Source organism: Drosophila subobscura, chromosome O (assembly GCF_008121235.1).
Source record: "Drosophila subobscura isolate 14011-0131.10 chromosome O, UCBerk_Dsub_1.0, whole genome shotgun sequence".
NCBI lineage: Eukaryota > Metazoa > Arthropoda > Insecta > Diptera > Drosophilidae > Drosophila > Drosophila subobscura.
The window spans coordinates 15,147,210-15,170,840 of NC_048533.1; the positions used below are offsets into that span (position 1 = coordinate 15,147,210).

Here is a 23,631-nt window from a genome sequence, read left to right on the forward strand (position 1 = left end):
ACTGTTCTAAAATCATTGGTCATCGAGTTGAAGAAAACAAAGCCAAAATACACATAAGTACACACAAACATATTTAAATTTCAATATATTTGAAAGGTTATGACAATTTCTGGCGACTCTCAAGATCTCAAGACCAAATGCTACAAACTGCCGACTTCCGGCTCGCTTCCATAAGAGCAGCAACTTTGTAGTCTCTTCGCTTTGATCTCGGCTCTACAAAGCTTAAGTATGCAAAGCCATTTAACCAACATTAACACAGAAAAAATGTATATAGCAGAGTGGATATGATTGTTGCCATACAATTTCCGCTGATTTCTAATTTCCGCTGACTTGTCATTAAAAAGTAAATCCCTTCATTTTGATGCTTCACAGCCATCGTCCCTAGCCCCATCTCCAGGTCTGGCATTGGCCCTGCTCACTGCCCGGAGGCAGCCATAATAAATGCAATGCTTGCCATAAAAATAAAAACACAACAAAATAAAGGAATAAGAAACAAAAATGTTATAGTTTTCTGTGAGCGAGTGTCGAGGTTTCGGTTTCAGCTTACGCTGCTCGAATTTCGCTCTGCTCTTGCCTCCAAATGGGGCTCTTCTCTTGCTTCTCTTCTGCCCCATTTACACAGCTCCTCCGCGACACTCTCCTTCACTGCATGGGCACAATCGCTTCAATTCTTTTGTTTTTTCGTTTTTGTTTTTTGGTGTTCGTTCGTGTTTATTGTTCCTCATCGTCTTTCGTGAGCCTTCGCGTGCACAGTGCACAGTGCTGCTCGCCGTTTATGGGGCCTCTTCACCCTGGTTTTTAGTGGACACGCATTATTAAAAAATAAACAATAATGTATGATGTATACAAAACCGAACCCGAAGCCGCATCCGAAAACGAAACCAAACCCAACTGACTCGTAGCAGAACCGCATCATTTTCAGCTACTCCTTTTTCGGTGGAAAATATTTTCGTGGCCATCGTAAAAAGTTGACGCGAGCAGAAAACCGAAAAGCAGAGTATCAATCCAACAAAAGAAGTGAGGAGAATAGAGAATAGTGGGTACTCTTCAAACAGAACTTGATGCTGACATGCGTAGAAAATTATACAAATTCTATTCATTATTGTGTTCTTTTATGGAATATACTCATCATTTATGTTTCTACTTCTAATTCAGCATGATGAAGCATGGCATTTATGACGGATACTTTAACAATTGAATTGAAAGTGGCTGGGCCCGAAAGTGCTCAAGAGTTGTTTAGGGTGGTACACAGAGTGCTTTTCAATGTTCGCTTGAGCTCAAATTAGTTTGTGTGCGACAATTAGAAATCAGGCAAAGCGAATCGAGAAGCCAGAATCAGGGTCTTGCCGCATTATCTTAAAACGCGTCGTAAAAATCACATTTCGCATTATAAAAATCAAGCTCTCGGGTCGCCAGACCCAGCTGCTCCCCATATTGTACAGACTGTCCATAGCAGCCAGCCACTTGGACTCTTCGTGGGCAACGGCTGCTATAAAAATGACTTTTACGAGCGCCAGAGCAGCGCTTGTCCTTCTGCGTCCGAGGACGCGCTTACCTCAGGGCCGCAGGTAAGCAGGCCCGAGACTGCAGTCGGTCGTGATGTTGATGCGACGTCTCCCTCGCCGTTGTCTTTTACTGACTAACAGACATTACAATGATTTTAATGGATTTTATGGCTGAGACATTGCACCCATATGGGCGCGCTGGTATCTTGCCATTAAAAATTGTTTTATGCCGCTGATGAGCTTAAGCATATTGGCAATGCAATATTGAATCTAACTTATTAATGAGGCACGAATTTCGATTAAAGTGCCTTTCCAAGATAATAATTTGATGCCACTCTCACTTGTCTTTTTCTTTCCGCAGCGATAATTAATGTTATCAGCCAGCTTGATCGAAGGCCAGACAGACCCCTGGAAGGAACGCAAATCCCGATCCTGACTACTGCATGAATGTTACATATACATACATAAATATGTATGTATAGTCTCTAAGCAACGTACGAGCATATTTCAAGATAAATTAGAGAACAGTAGGAATAGGATATCCCAAGAACACATTTTCAAATTGATCTCAACAAAAATCTTAAATTAATAAAAATATATCTTATCTCGTTGATGGATGGAGTGGTCTAAAAGCTTGATGGATCCATCTATTTCTAGTAAAACTTAACTCGTTATTCATTTGTAATATATATTTATGTACATGTATGTTTTGTATATAAAAGATTTAACACTGAAACCTTTCTCTGCGAGAAACTGTTCGAGAATCTATCACTGACCTGCACAAATCTAAAACAAAAGTTATTTCAGTAGACATAGACAAATAGACATATGTATGTACGAGTAAACAAACGATTTCTAGTCCTAGGCTTGAGCACGTCCATTCGGAATCTAGAACACGAACCTGTACAGGCAGCAACTGGTAGCATGAGGGATCCTAATCAAATCTGTTCTTACATATGATATGAGATTATCAGCTTGAAGAATACAAACATTAATTGTCTCTAATTATACATAGATATTTATGCACGAGTATATCCATATATCAGATAAGTATATTACACTTTCTAGGGCTGTGCGCTGCCATGTAAAGAGAGCATGCGGTTTAATACTTTGTGAGAACTGATCTAGCTGATCTGAAAATAGTGTAGCGTCGGCTATGTAGAAACTTTACTAAGCTTAAGACTATTTCTTTTGTTTCCTTATGCATTGCGGGCTTTTATCGTTTGTACAGTTTTTGCAAAAAACAAAACACAAAACCACAAAAAAAAAAACAACCAAAAATGTTATGCTAATCAAATTGTAGTTGAATTTGTTCGTATTTGCTTAAGCTGAGAAGGCGATTAAGGAAGATTAAGATTACATATACATATAAACTAAGGAAATTAAACATTAATAATACACACATTTCAATTTAAACGGAACTCATTGTAAACCACTTAACAATTCAAATGGTATCGTAGCTAAATTAAATACAAGTGCTTCAAAACAAAGAAATACAAACAAAAAAATAAAAAACAACTTCGGAATAACTAAAAATAAAAATTTTGCTGTAAATAAAATGAACTCTAGTTTGTGTGCTTAAAACTAACGAGATTCGGCGGCCTTCTCAAATACCAAACAGGCCCTTGAGGTCATCAATGGTTAGCTTTGAACTAACCCCGGTGCCGGTTAGGACGCCATTGGCCAGCTCCAGTTTATGCTCCTGCAAACCCAGAATGCGCTGCTCCACTGTGTCCAGGCACACAAACTTATATATCTTCACGTCCTTCTTCTGACCCACGCGATATATGCGGTCTTGGGCCTGGGCTTCGAGCTGCGGATTCCAGTGCAGGTCAATCAGCAACAAATGATTGGCTCCAATCAGATTTAAGCCCACACCGCCAGCGGTGAGTGAGAGCAACAAAATGCGTTTCGGATTGCGCTGATCATTGAACTGGTTCACGATTTCTTGTCGATTCTTTACCGGAACGGAGCCATTCAGCGAAAGGGTCGGCATATTATCACTCTCCAAGTGATCGCGCAGTATGTGTAGCACCGATGTCCATTGCGAGACTATAATGGCCTTGTCGTTGTTGTTCTTCAGAATAGAGGACTTTAGTATTTCCATCACCTTGAGCATTTTCGTTGAGGGACGCTTCATGTTGAAAACTGGATTGCTGCGCTTTAGCACATGTTTGGAAGCCTTGGCAATGCGAGCCTCGTCATGTTCATTCCCCTCACGACTGCCTTGACTGCCACTGCTGGCCCGACTCGGAGAAGTGGAGACGTCTGTAATGGCCAGCTTATTGAGCTGCGCCAGTAAATCAATCTCCGGAGATTCTCCATCGCTGTCGTCAGCATCCAAACTCCTAACTTCCTCACCTTCCAGCATCTAAAAGCAAGTTTAATCGTGAATTACCGAACCGCTTTATTCCCGTATCATTAACTTACCGAATCAATCAGACCTGGATGGCAGCATATCTGCCGCAGACGCAGCAGAAGCAGCAATATTTCGTGAGACTTCACCTCCTTTTGGTGGCCTGCCATTCTGGCGAACTTCTCGTGCAACTTGTAGTAGGCTCCATTAGGATCCTTAATTTGGTTGTATGTGGGCTTGCTGGCATCGAAAATGAAGTTGTTGTCCGTGTCTTTCTCGGCGCGCTGGAACAGGAATTGGGCAAACAATGTCCTGGAATACGTCATGACCGTCTGGTACACATTCATCTCGTCTTTGTCGAGAGATATCTCAATCTTATGCATCTGCTTGGCGGGCAAGCTGTTCAGTTTTCCCTCCAGCTGCAACTGTGCTTTGGTGCGCCTGAGCATGATGGACTTCATCAGCAAATTGAGACGGTTCTGTCCGCCAGCACTTTTGTTGTCGATCCACTTCTTCCATGTGTTGAGATCGTCAAACGGCGAACAGCGAAGGAACTTCAAAAGCGCATAGATATCTAGTTCCTTGTTTTGTATGGGTGTGCCAGTCAGTGCCCAGCGGAACTTGCCGCGCAGTTCGCTTACTGCGATCGACGCCTGCGACTTGTGGTTGCGCACCACATGGGCCTCATCCAGTATGATGCGACGCCACTTGACACCAAACAAGGCACTCGACTCCTTGTGCTCCCTGCCCACAATGTTGTAGGTGGTCACCACGATGTCGTACGTGCGCAGGTGTTTGGCTTTTGTCTCGCGGTTGTTGCCATGATGCACGCACACGGTCAACCGATGACGCGAGACCTTGGACTCGACCTCTGCCTCCCACTGACGCAGCAAGCTGGCCGGGCACACTACTAAGGTCCCACCGCGATGAGCTGCAACGGCAACAATTAACTAGTTACGAGGAGCTTTAACATTGGGTGGACATTAGTTAACTTACTATCTTTGCGGCCCTTTGAGGTCCATCCACCTACGCTTTTCCGCTTTGTGTCGCTCTCTTCCTCGCCGTCGCTATCCGCCTGGCCCTCAGCATCGCTCTCCTGGCGGTTCTTGCAGGCGAGAACCGATGAAATCATTGTCAGGGTCTTGCCCAAGCCCATGTCGTCGGCCAAGATACCGCCACGTGGACTCTGCTTCTCGCGCCAAGACATCCACGCCAGCGCATGCTTCTGGTGATCCATTAAAGTAACCTTCAGCCCCTCTGGATCATCGGCCAGAACGTCAGCCGCAGGACAGTCCTTCAGCGACCCATGTAGATCCTAGAAGAACGAAATATTAGTCGGGCTTCTTCAGGGCGGTATATGGTAACCCGTGGGACATATTCAGGTAATGAATTTGTAATCTCTGAATGCCCTTGGACAGACGCCGCACAGTAACTCGTGCCCAGCGAGACCCAAATTGGAACATTCTCAGATATCCGTTCTGAGTCATCATCAACGAAAAACCAAACAGTCAGTTCCCAAAGCAGTTTAAAGTTTTAGCACGCACCTTAAGGGAGTCCAGCGTTAAGGCTTTCTGCGTGTTGAACGTGGCCATTCCCTGAGTTCCAGTGTACTTGGGTTGAATCGCGTTGACCGCTGCCGACAGGTCACTCCAGTCAGGTGTATCGTTGTGGGGCTTGCCAGGCGCCTTCAACGCCGTTGTCACCTTGACCGGTGGAAGGCTGCTCTGAACAATAAGGCTGCTCATCATTTTACTTTTCCGCTCAATATCCCGACCCAAGGTATCGATCCGCTGCTTGATTTGCTTGCCTTTGTCCGGCAGCTTTTGGGCCACTTTTTCATAGAGCTTTTCGGCTTCAATCTTTTGGGTGCGCATCTCCATCAGCTTGCGCATCTCCTCCTGATGATACTCTTGAGTTACAACCTTTCCATTTTCATTCTTAATCAGGGAACGGCGAGGAGCATTCGGGGAGACGCTCTGTTTGAACGCCGTCTGTATGGTAGGCTGCGTGAGGCTCTTAATGGGCTTAGGGATTAGTGCTCCAGCGCTACTGCGGGGCGAATAGGGGCTGCGCACGGGTGACGGAGCAGACAAGTTTTCCTTGTTGTTGCTACTTTCATCATCCGTGCTTGAGATTTCAATGGGAGTCTCCTTGTTGCTTAAAATGAGGACATCGCTGTCACCCGAATCATCGAGTACCTCTTCAGTGATCCCTGGAAATACTGTTGAGTGCAAAGTCTCCTCGATGTTTCCCACAAACTGCGTGCTGTAGCGTGGCGAAACTCTTCCGCCATCGATGGATTGTCGACCGCGTGGGGCATTTCCGTCCGCTCGCTCGCCTTCCTCGTTGTAGGTCTTTTCAGGTGTACCTGGTGACGCCTCTTCGTCGCTGTAGTCAATCTCACTGGAGTCATCGCTCAGATCCTGTGGACGTACACCTGTAATGCTCATGCGGGTGCTCGGCGATAGCGCGCGCGAGTCCAACTCATCTTCATCCTCGCTGTCTGATGCGATCACAGCACGACGATGCCTCGGCTTAGCCCTGGAAGGACGCATGCTTTCATCTCCCGACTCCGACTCGGTTTCGTCAATAATTACGCCAGAATTACTATTGCGGGTGCTCCCGCCACTGCTTTGGCGGGAAGAGTGGCTTGACCGCACTGCAGAACAAAGGCACAAACATTAGTGCTACGATTTTTTCACATAAGAGATCCTTGTATAAATACCTGAAACAGGGCTGCCGATTGCCTCGTCTTCCTCGTTGCTGTAATACTCCTCACTGTCACTGGACATCGCAAACAGTTTAAAATTTATAAATTTGTATGTTTATGCACGCTTGCAAACTCAGCGCCATTTAATTAGGGTTGTCAAATATATATCAAAATATAAATATATCGATATTTGTTGAGAATAAAAATATTTAATCCGATCAATGAAACAAATTTCTACACGATTTTCTAACAACGCTTGCTTTCTTTTATTGTTTAAAAGAGTTTCGAAAGAAAAGTTACTTGAAAATGTAATTTTTTACATGGTAATTACTAACCAACTACATGAACTCAATTTCAAAGTCAAAATATACCGACCCTGTTGTGTCCCAGGTAGTACTTTAATATACACAATATACACAAATACAATATACCCTAATAATGTATTAAGATCCTGCGGTTAATTACCGAACTTGATATATCAAAAAATATCGAAAAAACATATCAAGATTATGATATTTTGGGAAAAACAAGTCACGATATATTATTTATTTTTATTTAAAAAGATATCGATATATTGATATTTTGATATATATTGACAGCCCTAGTCCCAGCTGGTATTTTAATACTGCATTTCAAAAGTGACTGGCGTGTAAATTTGTTGATTTAGCTATATAAAATTAAATTATAGTAGCCATGTCAGAAACAGGACTACCAGATTACCTCGAGAAGTTCCAGGCCGAGGACGAGGAGAGGGTAATGAGCATGTTCGATGAAAGCGAGAAGGAGTTAGCCCTCAAATGGTATCAGCACTGCGTAAGTTAAAATGATAAACAAAATCAAACCAAAAGCATTCATATACAATCTATAATCTAAACATCATGCAGAAGATTACCCCTGCGGATCTGCAGCGAAAGTACAGCGCGGAGGAGTTGAGGGAGCTCTGTTTGCGTACGAAAGTACGCGTCAGAATGAGAGAACACAACTGCTTATGGGACGCCAAGGAGCGGCTGGGTCGCCGCTTGGACAATCGCTCGGAGAGCTTCATCAATCGCATGCTCATCAAGTCGGTCGTCAGGAAAATGGTGGAACCGTACACTGACGAAGAAGTAGCCCGTCATAATCTCGTCAAGAGAAGCTGGCTAAAGAAGCGAAACATCATGCGACTGGAGGTTTGGAAGCGTGAACGTGAGTCCCAGTCCGACACTTTTTCTGGCCCGTCTCTGGTGGGCATTGCATCGCAAGTGGACTCGGCGCCGGCTTTGTTAGAACTGGGCACTGAGCAGCCTGAGCCGGAAGTAGATATCTTTGCTTCATCTGTTGTCGAAGACACAGGAGAAGATTCTGTGCGGCCCGACGCACTGGACGACTCGCAATTGTGGGGCATTGGGCATGATGGTGACACTGTGTCATTGCCACCAGAAAGTCAAAGTCAACAAAACAGTTCAGTTCCAATTGCGTCCCAAATGGATTGGGTGGATGCGGCCCTACAGATCAACTCGGAGGGAATGTCCTTAGTAAACAGCTCGCTATCGCAGCCAATCTTAAGTGAGGATTACAATGAATTTGGTACACAAGTGGCGGTTGCATCAACACAGGAGGATGCGCCATGAATCAATTATAATTGTTATTGGATGTTTAAGAATGTATTTGTTGTTGCTCTGTGTGTGTTTTTTGTATTCACTCATTTATTCTCTTATTCCATGTTCTTGCTTTAATACTACTTTAATACTGAATCTGTTGATTGCGTTCAAGTTGAAGGTGTATTCGTGAAAACTCGGTTCTATCTTTATCTTATAAGTAGTAGCTTAATGTAAGAGCCAACAAGTTCGTACAAATAAAACTCAAGTCAACCCAATTGATCTGCTGGGAAGGTAATGCGTTTGTCACACAACCCATTAATAAGCGTCCCAATGAATATTCATTAAGAGAAGAGAAAATATTTTAGATATATTTACAATATTAAGTGCCCAGAATTGGTTTTTCCTGCCAGCGACCCATCCCCCCATGCAGTGCAAAATATTTGCACATGATGGCGATAGTGTAGTGTAGGGACACGCCTAGTGCTGTCTTTCGTAATTAATTAAACATTGAAATGTGGAAAATCTGAGTGATTAAACCAACCCATAAAGGACAGTCGCAAAAATAATTTATTACATTTATGGGGCGGCTTTGAATAGGGAAATAAAAGGCAATCAAAAGCCATAGCTGAACAAACATGAGTGACGATGGTGGAGTGACCAGAAAAAGCCAATTCCAAATACTTCTTAGCTTTTTAATCGATTAAATGGAATTACACTTGGGGATCTCAAAGTTCTCATTTGATTCCCTTTCACATTGCTTTGAAAAGTAAGTCATAGCTAAGCAATTAAACCAAATCCATGTGGTAGGTGAGTGTTTCGTAAAGAAAATGCCATTAAATCGGTACCATTACTCACAATCGTTTGACAACTGATCACCAAGCAAATCCGCCAAAACAGTGGCCACAGCGTCGGTACCAGTACCAGTACCAGTCTCAGACCCAACCATAAAACAGCAGACACTCGTTGCAAACCAACCCCGAGGCGATAACAAGCAGATGCCTCCCACAGCAACGACTGCAGCCTCTCCAGAACGCAAAACAGTTTTCCAATTCCGAACTGAAATTAGTTCCCCACCGACAGCGACAGGCACCGGTAGCGCTCCCTAGTACTACAATCGAATTGGTGGGGAAGTTTATCCGTATCCGGACAGGCAGTCGACCCACGAGTGCCCAGAAGCCCAAGACTGTCCCTCCACCAGTGTGAGTGAGTGAGTGATTTGCGAGAGTGGAGTGTGAATACTTTCATTCTTTCGGAGTCTGCTAAAGTCGGGATCAATTTAGTTCTCTGATAAAGTGCGCATCCAACCGGTTTGGCTAATAGGAAATACAAAACCACTTTTGTGTGCATCTCGATGAGTTGCAATCGATCGACCTTGAGATGCGGAAGTGCTGAAAACTTCTAAACGAAAGCAGACAGTTGAGAGACAAATGTCTGCACTGGCTTGGGCAGCTCCTACGATTTGTTCTGATGTCGATAACCCCAGATCATATTCCCAACCGCAGCAGCAAGTGATCTGTAGGAAGTCTCTGGTTTCAGTTTCGCTTTGTTGAGTTGATTTATTGATTGGTTGACGACTCGTTCGTTTACCTTTTCGCAAAACCTGATGCCTCCATTCGAATATATGGTTACTGGGTCACCTGACAATGATTTGGTCTTGAACCGCAGTTCAAGTGAACACAAAAGGCAATTAGAAATTAGAGTCCATCGAAGCGTTGGCAAATTGTATAGCCATTGGATAACTCTTGGGACAGCAGGCCAACCCACACAAACGCATACACATACCCAAAACACACACACACACACATCTACAATAGTGGATGGCAGTGCTGATTCTGATTGATAAATGGGACACGTTTGCTAATCTCGGTCATAGTCGCTAATTAAAAGGTTTAAGGCCAAAATTAGCATATGAAGCAATTGCAATTACAACGAACTGCAACATCCCCTCCCCACAATGAGCTACGCACAAACACGAGCAGATATGTACACCTTTGTGTGTGTGTGTGTGGTTTGTTCATGAAACTCAAATTCAGACCCTCAGGCATGTGTGCAAAAAGCGTGAGTGGAGTGATCAGGGGCACAGCTAGAAGGTGCATCTGTGTGAGTGGGTGGTAGGCACATGAAATGGCATCGCATGCCACCAATTCCGCGCAACATCTTGTAATACTAACCCCAACCAAATGGGGTTTTCAGTTACGCCTCACGCACCTTTAATTCCCTTTAAACATTACACACGCACGAAGACTCTAGGCTGCTCTTTGCACCCACATGGTGTGAATGGTGCAAAAATACGAGAGAGATTACAAAATTATAAACACCAATAAGAGATTCTTTGCGAGGAAACTCTCACCTTACACACCAAAAGAACGAACCAAATCCATTCCCAGTGCGTAATACTCGTCGTACCTATCAGAATTCAAAGGCCCCGCACACACACACGCACACAATAAACCTGTGTCCAGTGTCCGCTTGGGTCGCCGCTGCAATTGTTTTGTGAAATTAAATTAAATTGATTGAATTTAGACAGAATTCAGTTGTGAGCATCGCTACGAGCAGGAGGTGCCTAGAGGTCAATGCGGAGGTGCATGTGCTGGAGACTCTCTCTTACTGTGCTTTTTGTGTGTTGTTGCTTGATGGTTGATTGATGTGGTTGTTGCCTGCTGTGAGTGTGTATGATTGTTGTTGTTGTTGTTGCCACTATTCCAGTGATAATGACACAAATTTCTGAATGATCTGAGCTTTGTGGCTTTTGTTTGCCATTTGTGTTGATTAGCAGACACAAATACTCGCACTCGGAAGATCTTATTAATGGAAGTGGATATGCTGCTATTATTGTACTTGCACTTGAATGAGGTTAATAGAAGTTTGGATAATTCGATAAAACTATCATTCAGTAACTTAAAAGTAGAAGAAGCCACTAAAAGAGCTGATTTGGTTTCCATTTTCAAAGAATTTCAAATAACTTTTTGATCACTATTGCCATAATTGATAATTGAGTTATCTTCGATTTAAGTAGCTCCAAATGACTACCGAGAGTAAATTCAATTCAATACACCCTAATCCAATGATAGCTGAGAGAACATAATCAAAATGTATCTCTGACAGTTCCAATTTAAAACCGAATCAAGTCAAATTCTAGATCCCAGTGAGTAACTTAATAATTCGAATATTGCTGTAGAATTCTCAAAGAACAGATCAAAGATTTGTGGATATCCACAACTGACCAACTAATTCCAAACACAACACACCCCCGCCCGAGCGTTCATTTAGGCGCCGACGCTGCTGCCGCTGCCGCCGCTGCTGCTGCTGCTGCTATTCGGGCGCTCAATTGGCTGTCGCGCGCCGTGATTGCGCATCCCACGTTCCACGACGGATCGTGCGGATCTTTTAGTTGAGTTGACCAAGCGAACGCGACTGACTCTCGGTTGTCGCGGCTGTCCTCAGTCTACAAGTCTTTGCCGTCTTTACATTCTCCGTTCTTCAGTCCAGTCTCCAGTTCTCGATCCGACAGTACACTCGCGATCTCGGTTACGTCCAGTTCAGCCTGAGCCCGGTTCACCAACTGCGTCGTGCGAAAAAATTGGGTTTAATTAAAGTATAAAGGCCACAGAGGCAGCTCAATTACTGCGGCTCGGCGCGACCAGTGAGTGAGCGAGCGAGCGAGTGAGAGCCATGAGTCGCCATAGCCAGCTGAAGCTAGCGATGCCATCGGTGGCATCAATGGCATCCGTGCACGGGTCTTCGTCGGAGCGGGAGCGCGGCGTCAGGCTGGGATTGGGTGTTAACCAGCAGACGGGCCGGGTGCAGTGGTGTCCCGGCCTGACCTGCTGCAAACTGCTTCTGTTGCTTCCAGTGGTGATGTTGCCGTTGACTCTGGTGCTAATTCTGATCATGCGGCTGGACGGGATGCTGGCGGCGCTGCAGCTGAGCGAGCAGCGGATGCGGGACCAGCGGGCAGCCTCTGCCACGGCCAACATGCCCGGCTACATGGAGAGCTACGAGTCGCTGCTGCCGGAGGGCGAGACCTACAACGAGCTGATCCACGACGAGTTCCTGGTGCCGCAGGCCAAGCGCTCCCACCTGGAGCAGCAGATGGCGGAGCGGGCGAGGCGCTGTCAGCCGTATCGCTATGGCAACGGGGAGACCATGGATCTGGAGGATCGCAGCACACTGATGAAGGACTCGCGCACCTCCTTCCTGCCGCAGGGCATGCCGCGCGAGTGCATCTCCAACTCCGATTTTGACTTGGACTTCCAGTCGATGCCCGACAGCGACCTGGAGGATGATGGGGAGCTTCTGCGCGAGCTGCACCGCTTCCAGAAGAAGTCCGCACCCAAGAAATACAAGGACTTTGCGCCCTACTGGCTGGAGCTGAGTCGCCAGCGTCGCGAGGCTGAGCAGCAGCGGGAGGCGGGCGACGAGGAGCTGGCGGCACAGATCAGCGAGACGACCGCCGCCCTGCAATCCTTCTGGAATGAGGAGGGCACGCGGGACGGCATTCGGCTGGCCCAGGCCCAAACCATGAAGCGCTACATGGACACCTCGGTGGATCCCTGCGAGGATTTCTACAAGTTTGCGTGCGGCAACTGGGAGAAGCTCCATCCCATACCCAAGGACAAGGCTGGCTTCGACACCTTCGAAATGCTGCGCGAGAGTCTCGACCTCGTGCTGCGGAATCTGCTCGAGAAGAGCACACCGCCCGCCATCGTGCCGGAGGAGCGCAACATTCAGGTGCGCAACAATCTGAAGCTGAACGAGCAGGGCATGGAGCCCGAGACGGAGACGGACCAGGCCGCCGAGCTGGTGGCGAAACGTCTGCGCCGGCACATTGTCAGCCGGCGGCACTTGCTCAACCGCATCCTGATGCGCTACAAGCGATTCACCAACAGCACCAAGCGGAAGCGCCTCATCGACCCAACGCGCGAGAAGACCAAGGAGGAAGTGGCTGCCGCTCTACCAGCTCCCAATGCCAAGGACAAGCAGCGGCATGTGGTGGATGCCAGCGAGTACCTGAAGCCGCGCCACGATGCCCAGCTCAAGGCCAAGCAGCTGTACAGGTCCTGTGTGAACAGCCAGCTGCTTGCCCGTCGCGGACTGGAGCCATTGCACAATATCATCCGGGATCTGGGCGGCTGGCCAGTGCTCGACCAGCAGTGGAGCGACACGAACTTCAACTGGCAGGCGTTGGCCGCCACGCTGCGGCGCTACAACAACGACATCCTCATCGTGCAGTGGGTGGGAGCGGACATCAAGAACTCCGAGGAGAACATCATCCAGTTCGATCAGACTGGGCTGGGGCTGCCCACCCGCGAGTACTTCCTGCAGCCGAGCAACGGCAAGTACCTGATGGCCTACCAGCGCTACATGTCCGAGGTGATGCACAAAATGGGTGCAGCCAAGCGGGATGCCCTGAGCACGGCCAGAGAGCTGATTGCCTTTGAGACATCGCTGGCGGGCATCACAGCGCCAGCGGAGCAGCGTCTCAACGTAACCAAGGTAAGGGGGATTTGGACGAGTCCTGAAACCACACCACCAACACTCCCACTCTCTCTCTCTCTCTTTACAGCTGTACAAACGCATGACGCTGCAGCAGCTGGAGGAAGTGGTGCCGGAGATTGGCTGGACTGCCTATCTGAGCACGCTGCAGGATCGTCAGGTGAGTGACTCGGAGGAGGTTGTCATCTATGCGGTGGACTACATGAAGCAGCTGGTGACGCTGCTGGCCGAGACAGAGCCCCGCACCATTGCCAACTACATGATGTGGCGCTTCGTGCGGCATCGCATCAACAATGTGGACGATCGCTTCGATGACATCAAGCAGACCTTCTACCACGCTCTGTTCGGGCGGGAGGAGAGTCCGCAGCGCTGGAAGGTGTGCATCGCCCAGGTGAACACGAACATGGGCATGGCGGTGGGCTCCATGTTCGTCACGCGCTACTTTGACAACAACAGCAAGCGGGACACGCTGCGCATGACCCATGACCTGCAGCAGGCCTTCCGGGACATACTGAAGACGACGGACTGGCTGGATCCGATCACCAAGCAGCTGGCCGAGGAGAAGGTCAACGCCATGTCCCTGAAGATCGGCTATCCGGACTTTATACTCAATCCGGGTGAGCTCAACGAGAAGTACGCGGGCATCGACATCCATCCGGAGAAGTACTTTGAGAACACGCTGAACGTCCTCCTCCACACTGCCCGCACGGAGCAGTCGAAGCTGCACGAGCGCGTCAACAAAACCAACTGGCAGACGGCGCCAGCCATCGTGAATGCCTACTACAGCCGCAACAAGAACCAGATCATGTTCCCCGCCGGCATACTGCAGCCTCCGTTCTACCATCGCCACTTTCCCAAGTCGCTCAACTTTGGCGGCATCGGCGTGGTCATTGGCCACGAGCTGACCCACGGATTCGATGACAAAGGGCGACTCTTCGACCGGAATGGCAACATACACAAGTGGTGGACGGACTCCTCCATACGAGGATTCGATGAGCGCGCCCGTTGCATCATAGCCCAGTACAGCAACTACACTGTGGATGAGGTGGGCATCGTCCTCAACGGGGAGAGTACACAGGGTAAGTCCAACTGCCTCTCCATTTGCTCCTCCTCACCTCCTCACTCCTCCGCACAGGCGAGAACATTGCGGATAATGGCGGACTGCGACAGGCCTTCCATGCCTACAAACGCTGGCTGAAGGACCATCCGGATGAGGCGGAGGACGAGCTACTGCCAGGCCTGAACATGACCGCACCGCAGTTGTTCTTCCTAAACTTTGGCCAGGTGTGGTGCGGCGCCATGCGGCCGGAGGCCATTCGCAACAAACTCAACACGGCCATCCACAGTCCGGGACGTTTCCGTGTCATTGGCACCCTCTCGAACTCCTACGACTTTGCCCGAGAGTTTCAGTGTGCAGCGGACGCGCCCATGAATCCCGCTACCAAATGCAGCGTTTGGTAGTTCTCACACAGTTACCTATGAGTATTATAAATGATGTATTCCACGCAGTCATAGCGCTCACCAGATGCACGCCAGTTGGTAAGTTTATCTGCCATATGCTTCACTTGCCGTCGTGCGTATTCACCACGATCAGAAAGACAAGCGCTAGAAAGGGATAGAGATAGAGATTGCACTGTGGTGAAGACGTCACCTTGGGGTGAAGTGTCTGTAACTCGCGCTTGTTACCCTCTCACATTCTTCATCAACGCATTTAGCGTTTAGCAGACGCCCGGCGGGCTCTTGTGTCTTGTTGTTGTGCCAACAACGCCATCGCACTTCAATTGGGCCCCGCCGCCGCACTCACACACTTAATTAATGGTGATTTATGCTTCGCAGTTGCTTCTTTGGCGAGGGGGGAGAGAAACTTCACCAATTGTCTTTCCAATAAAAACGCAATTGGTGTGTGCTACTTTAGCTGCTGCCTGCCACGGGGTTGGAGTGCATTGAGATATTAATAGTAGATTTATCTGACGGGGGTTTAATGTTTATGCCTGTCTGCTTGTCCCATTTTGATGTGCGTTTTATGTACCTTTCAGCTTGCCGTACAACAGACTGTCCGTTTCCTGCGATATGTCCAGGATTCAGTGGGGAAAGTTTCTCCTACAAACAGCAAAGATTATGTGCCAAAAAATTGCAATTTACATATACATACAGATATATATTTTCCTAGCATTTAACTATTTTTAATTGTACTTTGCAATATTTTAGTTAATTAAACCATTTTTGTTTGTGATAATTCTAATTATGTATATTTTATGTATGTACATATTTATGTATGTAAATGAACAATAAATCTACACAAACTTTCAATATTTCGTGGACTCTCCAACACTGGTTGTGTGGTTGTGCAGCAAAAAGAAAGCTGAAATTTTTGGAGAACTTTTGAGTGGAATTTTCGAAAAAAGAAAATTCAGTTGCGAGCGTGCGCTCGGCCAAGCAACTAAAGATCATTCAGGAGAGATCGTTCGTTCGTTGGTGGTGTTCCAAAAATATTTATATATATACCAATCAGAAATAGCCAAGAAAGCGGCATAGTGGCATGAAATATTGTCCAATAATGTTTAAAATGAAGTTGTGGTTGATTTTGTTGACATTTCTTGGCCTCCAGCGAGCACAGGGACAGATTTATGGAGGCAGCAGCAGCTCCTATGGACAGGCCATACGTCTTGGTGAGTGGAACACTCATTTTGCGCTCCCACAAAACTTTCACACAAAACAAAAACAAAACATGCTGCAGGCCTTATCACAGACGACGAAACGGATAGAATCCGGCAGACCTTCGAGCATGCCATCTCCGTGGTGAACAACGAGCTGAGTGTGCCGCTGGTGGGACAAACCGAGCAAGTGGCCTACGGAAACTCTGTCCAGGCCTTTGCCCAACTCTGCAATATGATGCAGGTGATCGGAGACTGTTATTTTATCTAATTCGAACTGAAATAAACACAAAACTTTGACCTTAGAGTGGAGTGGGTGCCGTGTTTGGGCCAGCTGCCAAGCACACGGCATCGCATCTGCTGAATGCCTGTGACTCCAAGGACATACCCTTCGTGTATCCCCATCTATCGGGCAGTGTCCAGGCGGATGGCTTCAATCTGCATCCACATCAGGAGGATATTGCAAACGCACTCTATGGCATCATCAAGCAGTTCGATTGGTCGCGATTCATCTTCTGCTACGAGTCCTGTAAGTATGACACATCATCCTCTCGTTTGAGCTCTTATCCAATGCTAAATTACAGCCGAATATCTGGGCATTCTGGACCATCTGATGACACTGTACGGTGTTAAGGGTCCTGTGATTAAGGTCATGCGCTACGATCTCAATTTGAATGGAAACTACAAGTCGGTGCTGAGACGCATACGAAAATCGGAGGACAGTCGCATTGTGGTTGTGGGCTCCACACAGGGCGTGGCCGAGATCCTGCGGCAGGCCCAGCAGGTGGGCATCATGAATGAGGATTACACGTACGTCATCGGCAACCTGGACTTGCACACCTTCGAGCTGGAGGAGTACAAGTACAGCGAGGCGAACATCACAGGCATACGAATGTTCTCGCCGGACCAGGAGGAGGTGCGAGATCTGGTGGAGCGTCTGCATCAAGAGCTGGGCGAAAGCGAACCCACAGATAATGGTAAGTGAATGATTGCAAAAGGAACTCACTCTCTGTAATTCTATGGCAGGGGCATCAACCATAACCATGGCCATGGCGCTGACCTACGATGCGGTGCGAGTCATTGCAGAGACCACCAAACATCTGCCCTACCAGCCGCAGATCTTAAACTGCTCGGAGAGACATGACAACGTGCAACCCGATGGCTCCACATTCCGGAACTACATGAGATCGGTGCGCAGAACAGAATATCGCTTTCCTTTATGGAGGCTCAACTTTGATTCTCCTTTGCAGTTGGAGCTGAAGGAGAAAACCATCACGGGTCGCATCTTTTTCGAGGGTAATGTGAGAAAGGGTTTCACCTTTGATGTCATCGAACTGCAGACCAGCGGCCTGGTCAAGGTGGGCACCTGGGAGGAGGGCAAGGACTTTGAATTCAAGCGGCCAGCACAAGTGATCAACTTCAATGACATCGATGATGGTTCGCTGGTCAACAAAACATTCAAAGTGCTCATCTCTGTGGCGGTAAGTGGAGTTTTCTTTGCATTTTTGAGCAATTTAAGATCCCGTCTTATTCACAGACCAAACCATATGCCAGTCTTGTGGATAGTATAGACACACTCATTGGCAATAATCAGTATCAGGGCTATGGCGTGGACCTCATCAAGGAGCTGGCGGATAAGCTTGGCTTCAACTTCACCTTCCTGGACGGTGGCATCGACTATGGATCCTTTAACAAGACGACCAACACCACCACCGGCATGCTCAAGGAAATCGTCGAGGGGCGAGCTGACTTGGCCATCACGGATCTGACCATAACATCGGAACGTGAAGAAGTTATTGACTTTTCGATACCATTTATGAACTTGGGTAATCTTCAACACTAAGCAATAATTGCACCTCAATATTAATCGGAAATCTGCTTCAGGCATTGCCATTTTATATGTGAAACCTCAAAAGGCACCGCCGGCACTCTTCTCCTTCATGGATCCCTTCTCAGAAGAGGTGTGGCTCTACCTGGGCATTGCCTATGTGGGCGTCTCCCTGTGCTTCTTCATTCTGGGTCGACTGTCACCCACGGAGTGGGACAATCCATTTCCCTGCATCGAAGAGCCCGAAGAGCTGGAGAATCAGTTCACCATCAACAACTCCCTTTGGTTCACCACGGGCGCCCTTCTGCAGCAGGGCTCCGAAATCGCTCCCAAGTATTCCCCTTTGCCATTGAGTCCCGTTCTTGTAACAATTTCTATCTGCATTTAGATCCCTGAGCACACGTACCATTGCTGCCATTTGGTGGTTTTTCACACTGATTATGGTGTCCTCGTACACTGCCAATCTGGCTGCTTTCCTCACCATCGAAAATCCCACCAGTCCCATCAATAGCGTTGAAGATCTGGCCGACAATAAGGAGGGAGTGCAGTATGGAGCAAAGCGTACAGGATCCACAAGGAATTTCTTCCTGGTAGGACTTACTTATGCTGCAAGGAATCACATTCATTTATGTACAACGATTTTCGCAGACCTCTGAGGATCCCATCTACATGAAAATGAACGAATACATGACCAATAACCCATCCATGTTGCTGGACAACAATCAGGATGGCGTGGAGAAGGTAAAGTCTGGCAACAAGTACGCTTTCCTCATGGAGTCCACCTCAATTGAGTTCAACACTGTGAGGGAGTGCAATCTAACGAAAGTGGGCGATGCACTGGACGAAAAGGGCTACGGCATAGCCATGGTGAAAAGTATGTGAAAAGTAAATCCCATCGAATAAACTGCAAGCCATGGGTTACCATTACAGATTGGCCATATCGCGATAAGTTCAACAATGCCCTGCTAGAGCTGCAGGAGCAGGGAGTGCTGGCCAGGCTCAAGAACAAATGGTGGAACGAGATCGGAGCTGGCGTGTGCAGTGTAAGTTGTGCGAGTTCTTACTGCAGATTTTTGGCATTATTTCTTTCATTACTGTAGGCCAAAAGCAGCTCCGATGGTCCTTCAGAGTTGGGTGTGGATAACCTGAGTGGCATTTATGCTGTCCTCGCCGTTGGCACCATCATCTCCATCATCTTTTCCATATTTTGTTGGTGCATTTTCGTATTCAAAAAGGCCAAAAGCTATGAGGTGAGTGCAGCTATGCAGCACATCTATACACAGCCAGAATTATAGTTGTTTTACCCACTCAGGTGCCCTTCTGTGCTGCTCTGGTTGAGGAGTTCAAGATTGTCATTCGCTTCTCGGAGAATGAGCGTGCCCTGAAGAGCGCCCAATCGGTTTACTCACGCAGCCGAAACTCCTCTCACTCCATAGAGTCTCTCAAAACGGATTCCGATGAGAATGTGCCAGCGGATGAGGACGATTGATAATAAGAATTATACTCTAGCTGAGGCAGAGAATAAAATAAGAAGCCAAAATATTAAATTTGATAATTTTACCACTGGATTCGACGTGTTTTACTTATTCACATTCGCCCTACGGCGAAACTTTTCTTTTCCAAGAACTTTTGCCCAAAAGCTTTGGGCAACTTTCACTCAGAAAAAGATTTCCAAATTGGCATTTTGGAAGCAGCATCCGTTTCGATCCGATCAGTCAGTTGTGCTGTGGCTTTTCGCTTCTCTCCAAGTGTGCGATATTCCGGTTCAATGTGGTCTTGTGTATTATTTTTATGTTTTTGTGTGGCCTATTAATGCTATTATGCATTTTAGTTAGCTCTCAAAATGTTTAGCAAACATATTTTACTGTCGTTTGTTATTATTTTAACGCGAATTTCGCTGCACAGCGCTCAGTACGAGGGAGGCTATGGCAGCAGCTACGATAATTTTCAAAACTTGGGCAGTGTTCCCATTGGTAAGTAAATCCAAAATTCTGCCCAAAAAATCTACACTAAAATGTACATATGTCGCGCGAGTTCTCTGTTTGTTGTTGTTGGGCGATTTATTTTTAACAAGCTGTTCCCCGCTGTTCGCTGCTCGTTCCGTCAACGCCGAAAGCTCATAAAAGATGAATTTGATAGTAAATAAATTTGGATTTGTTTGTTTTGTTTTGGGTGTCTGAGCGGCAATGGGCTAGACCGCTGCTCAATGAGGTCGAAACTTTGTGTTTATAAACAAAGAACCCAACCGGCAAGTGTGATGATTCTCATTCTGTTTTCTGCAGGTCTGCTCACCGACCAAAACACTGAACAAATGAATATTGTCTTCGATCATGCCATTGAGGTGGCCAACCAGGAGGTGGGCACAACGCTGACATCCCTCAAGGCGGAGGTTAACTATGGGGATGCCTATCAGAGCTACGGACGACTGTGCCGAATGATGGAGGTATTTAGTTACACTCGGAAATATTATTCCTAAGTAATTCATTTTCGTTTCTCATTCCAAGACGGGCATTGCTGGTGTTTTTGGACCCTCTTCGCGGCACACTGCCGTCCATCTGATGTCCATCTGTGATGCCATGGATATTCCCCACATTTATTCCTACATGAGCGAATACGCCGAGGGCTTTAATCTGCATCCACATCCGGCTGATCTTGCCAAGGCGCTGTACAGTCTCATCACCGAGTTTAACTGGACACGATTCATATTCCTCTACGAATCGGGTATGTTGCCATAGTTAGCTCTTGCTGCCTGCCATTATCTGTTTTATTTGCCCTTCCAGCGGATTATCTCAACATTCTGAATGAACTGACGACGCTGTTTGGCATGAACGGACCCGTGGTCACGGTGCTGCGCTACGACATGCACTTGAATGGCAATTACAAGCAGGTCCTGCGACGAGTGCGAAAGTCCGTGGATAATCGAATTGTGGTCGTGGGCTCCAGTGAGACAATGCCAGAGTTCCTCAATCAGGCGCAGCAGGTGGGCATCATCAATGAGGACTACAAGTACATCATTGGCAACCTCGACTTTCACTCGTTCGACCTGGAGGAGTACAAGTACAGCGAGGCCAATATCACCGGACTGCGCCTGTTCTCGCCCGAGAAAATGGCCGTCAAGGAGTTGCTCCTGAAAATGGGCTATCCCAGTGATCAGGATGAGTTTCGGAATGGTACTCAAGCCATTTATTATTTAGTAGCTTTAGTAGCTTTAGCTGATTTTCAATGTTATTTAAGGCTCGTGTCCCATCACCGTGGAAATGGCTTTGACCTACGATGCTGTTCAGCTATTTGCGGAGACTCTGAAGAATCTGCCATTCAAGCCAGTGCCACAAAACTGCTCGCAGCGCACAGAGAGTGTCCGAGATGATGGTTCTTCGTTCAAGAATTATATGCGAACGGTAAGTACAGGAAAAGAAAACTATTTCCAATGGTAAACTTGATTTTTCTCATTTCAGCTGAGACTCACGGATCGCCTGCTCACTGGACCCATCTTTTTTGAGGGCAATGTACGCAAGGGCTATCATCTGGATGTCATTGAGCTGCAGCCCTCGGGCATTGTCAAGGTGGGCACTTGGGATGAGCAGCGGGAATACAGAGCCCAACGCCTGGCGGCCACCACGGCACAGTTCGACAACATTGACAACTCATTGGCCAATAAGACATTCATTGTCTTGCTTTCGGTGCCGGTAAGCAAAGGATAATCTAAGCAATATCTATAACGATAATTGGCATGTGTTAATCATCCATCAGAACAAACCCTATGCGCAGCTGGTGGAGACTTTCAAGCAGCTGGAGGGCAATAGTCAGTACGAGGGCTACGGAGTGGATCTGATCAAGGAGCTGGCCGACAAACTCGGCTTCAACTTTACCTTTGTGAACGGTGGCAATGATTACGGATCGTATAACAAGAGCTCCAACGAATCCACGGGCATGCTGAGGGAGATTATGATGGGGGTAAGCCTGCTGGGGTGTATTTAGCTTCCACTTATTCTCCGTTTTGTTGTAACAGCGAGCAGACTTGGCCATCACAGACCTGACCATTACATCGGAGCGCGAAGAGGCGATTGATTTTACGATACCTTTTATGAATTTGGGTATGTTCTAGCCCTTTAACCTTCCTCTTTTAATGTGTTGTATGCCTTTAGGTATTGCCATACTCTACTTGAAGCCACAGAAGGCCACGCCTGAGCTCTTTACATTCATGGATCCCTTCTCCGAAGAGGTCTGGTGGTTCCTGGGTTTCTCCTTTCTGGCCGTAGCTTTGAGCTTCTTCATATTGGGTCGCCTGTCGCCCAGCGAATGGGATAATCCATATCCGTGCATTGAGGAGCCCGAAGAGCTGGAGAATCAGTTTACGATTGGCAATTCCATTTGGTTTACCACGGGCGCTCTGCTCCAACAGGGTTCGGAAATCGGACCAAAGTGGGTTGGGCAACGGCCTCACTTAAGCCTCAATTTAAAGTTATTCCTAATCTCTTTTGCAGAGCTCTGTCCACTCGAACGGTGGCCACTTTCTGGCTGTTCTTTACCCTCATTGTTGTGTCCTCATATACCGCCAATTTGGCTGCCTTCTTGACCATCGAGAAGCCGCAAAGTTTGATCAACAGCGTGGACGATCTCGCTGACAATAAGGATGGTGTTGTCTATGGTGCCAAACGTACGGGCTCCACGAGGAACTTCTTTTTGGTAAGCAGATGAGCTTCGAGTGGCTGTAATGCCTGTTCAATTAATTCCCCTTAGACATCCGAGGACGATCGCTACAAGAAGATGAACAAATTCATGACGGAGCATCCCGAGCATCTGACAGAGGACAACCAGGAGGGCGTGCGACGTGTGAAGACCAGCACCCACTATGCCTTTCTCATGGAGTCCACATCGATTGAGTACAACACGAAGCGCGAATGTAATCTGAAGAAGATTGGCGATGCTCTGGACGAGAAGGGATATGGCATAGCCATGCGCAAGAGTAAGTCCATCAATCTCTCAGGTAGAATCCACCTCCACAAACCCTCTTTCAGATTGGCCACATCGGGACAAGTTCAACAACGCTCTGCTGGAGCTGCAGGAGCAGGGTGTGCTGGAGAAAATGAAGAACAAATGGTGGAACGAGGTGGGCACTGGCATTTGTGCCACCAAGGAGGACGCACCCGATGCCACGCCACTGGACATGAACAATCTGGAGGGCGTGTTCTTTGTACTCCTCGTGGGCAGCTGCTGTGCCCTGCTGTACGGCATCATCAGTTGGGTCTTGTTTGTAATGAAAAAGGCGCACCATTATCGCGTAGGTCAACCGCTCTATGTCCTGCCTGAGCAGTACTTAAATTTCACTTCATTTCTCGCCAGGTGCCGCTGCGTGAGGCCTTGAAGGAGGAGTTCCAGTTCGTCGTTGACTTTAACAACTATGTGCGGGTGCTGAAGAGCTCCGCTTCGATCTACTCGCGCAGCCGCCAGTCCTCCATGTCAGTGGCCTCCATGGCGGACAGTTGATTTGATGATTTGAAT

At 47.4% G+C, this 23,631-nt stretch overlaps 6 protein-coding genes across 7 annotated transcripts in view; 5 read left to right on the plus strand and 1 right to left on the minus strand.

The window, feature by feature from the left end:
• The window catches only part of LOC117899756 (protein doublesex), a 41,138-nt gene extending 38,382 nt beyond the window's left edge, over window positions 1–2,756 (plus strand). The window contains exon 5 of the mRNA XM_034810007.1: window positions 1,867–2,756. The gene's annotated coding sequence lies outside the window, so the exon portion shown is untranslated. The remainder of the gene's footprint in view (window positions 1–1,866) is intronic.
• A 32-nt stretch (window positions 2,757–2,788) lies between these two features.
• On the minus strand, window positions 2,789–6,714 carry LOC117899753 (transcription termination factor 2). The gene is made up of 5 exons (XM_034810004.1): window positions 6,587–6,714; window positions 5,406–6,520; window positions 4,858–5,176; window positions 3,936–4,792; window positions 2,789–3,876 (listed from the first exon to the last, which is right to left on the minus strand). The coding sequence occupies exons 1-5, from the start codon at window positions 6,651–6,653 to the stop codon at window positions 3,112–3,114; spliced, it is 3,123 nt and encodes a 1,040-aa protein (XP_034665895.1). The 5' UTR covers window positions 6,654–6,714; the 3' UTR covers window positions 2,789–3,111.
• Window positions 6,715–7,188: 474 nt separating this feature from the next.
• Window positions 7,189–8,708, plus strand: LOC117899757 (telomere-binding protein cav-like). The gene is made up of 2 exons (XM_034810009.1): window positions 7,189–7,384; window positions 7,456–8,708. The coding sequence occupies exons 1-2, from the start codon at window positions 7,265–7,267 to the stop codon at window positions 8,179–8,181; spliced, it is 846 nt and encodes a 281-aa protein (XP_034665900.1). The 5' UTR covers window positions 7,189–7,264; the 3' UTR covers window positions 8,182–8,708.
• A 2,572-nt stretch (window positions 8,709–11,280) lies between these two features.
• LOC117899752 (neprilysin-4) lies at window positions 11,281–15,830 on the plus strand. Of its 2 annotated transcripts, XM_034810003.1 has the most exons (5): window positions 11,281–11,296; window positions 12,005–13,647; window positions 13,718–14,726; window positions 14,783–15,186; window positions 15,684–15,830. In XM_034810003.1, coding segments are annotated over exons 1-4 (2,979 nt in total). In that variant the 5' UTR covers window positions 11,281–11,295; the 3' UTR covers window positions 15,109–15,186; window positions 15,684–15,830. The 2 variants fall into 2 exon arrangements, with proteins under 2 accessions (XP_034665894.1, XP_034665893.1); XM_034810002.1 differs by lacking the exon at window positions 11,281–11,296 and having other exon boundaries at window positions 11,406–13,647.
• Window positions 15,831–16,079: 249 nt separating this feature from the next.
• On the plus strand, window positions 16,080–19,618 carry LOC117899018 (glutamate receptor ionotropic, kainate 2). Its single transcript, XM_034808777.1, has 13 exons — window positions 16,080–16,316; window positions 16,385–16,545; window positions 16,608–16,830; window positions 16,886–17,278; window positions 17,328–17,491; window positions 17,552–17,782; window positions 17,839–18,127; window positions 18,186–18,462; window positions 18,518–18,719; window positions 18,778–19,003; window positions 19,060–19,172; window positions 19,230–19,379; window positions 19,442–19,618. Exons 1-13 carry the CDS (start codon window positions 16,187–16,189, stop codon window positions 19,616–19,618), a joined length of 2,736 nt encoding a protein of 911 aa, XP_034664668.1. The 5' UTR covers window positions 16,080–16,186.
• Window positions 19,619–19,861: 243 nt separating this feature from the next.
• Window positions 19,862–23,631, plus strand: LOC117899754 (glutamate receptor ionotropic, kainate 2). Its single transcript, XM_034810005.1, has 13 exons — window positions 19,862–20,102; window positions 20,412–20,572; window positions 20,634–20,850; window positions 20,910–21,299; window positions 21,364–21,527; window positions 21,585–21,815; window positions 21,880–22,083; window positions 22,139–22,223; window positions 22,275–22,551; window positions 22,614–22,815; window positions 22,870–23,095; window positions 23,148–23,410; window positions 23,473–23,631. The coding sequence occupies exons 1-13, from the start codon at window positions 19,973–19,975 to the stop codon at window positions 23,614–23,616; spliced, it is 2,694 nt and encodes an 897-aa protein (XP_034665896.1). The 5' UTR covers window positions 19,862–19,972; the 3' UTR covers window positions 23,617–23,631.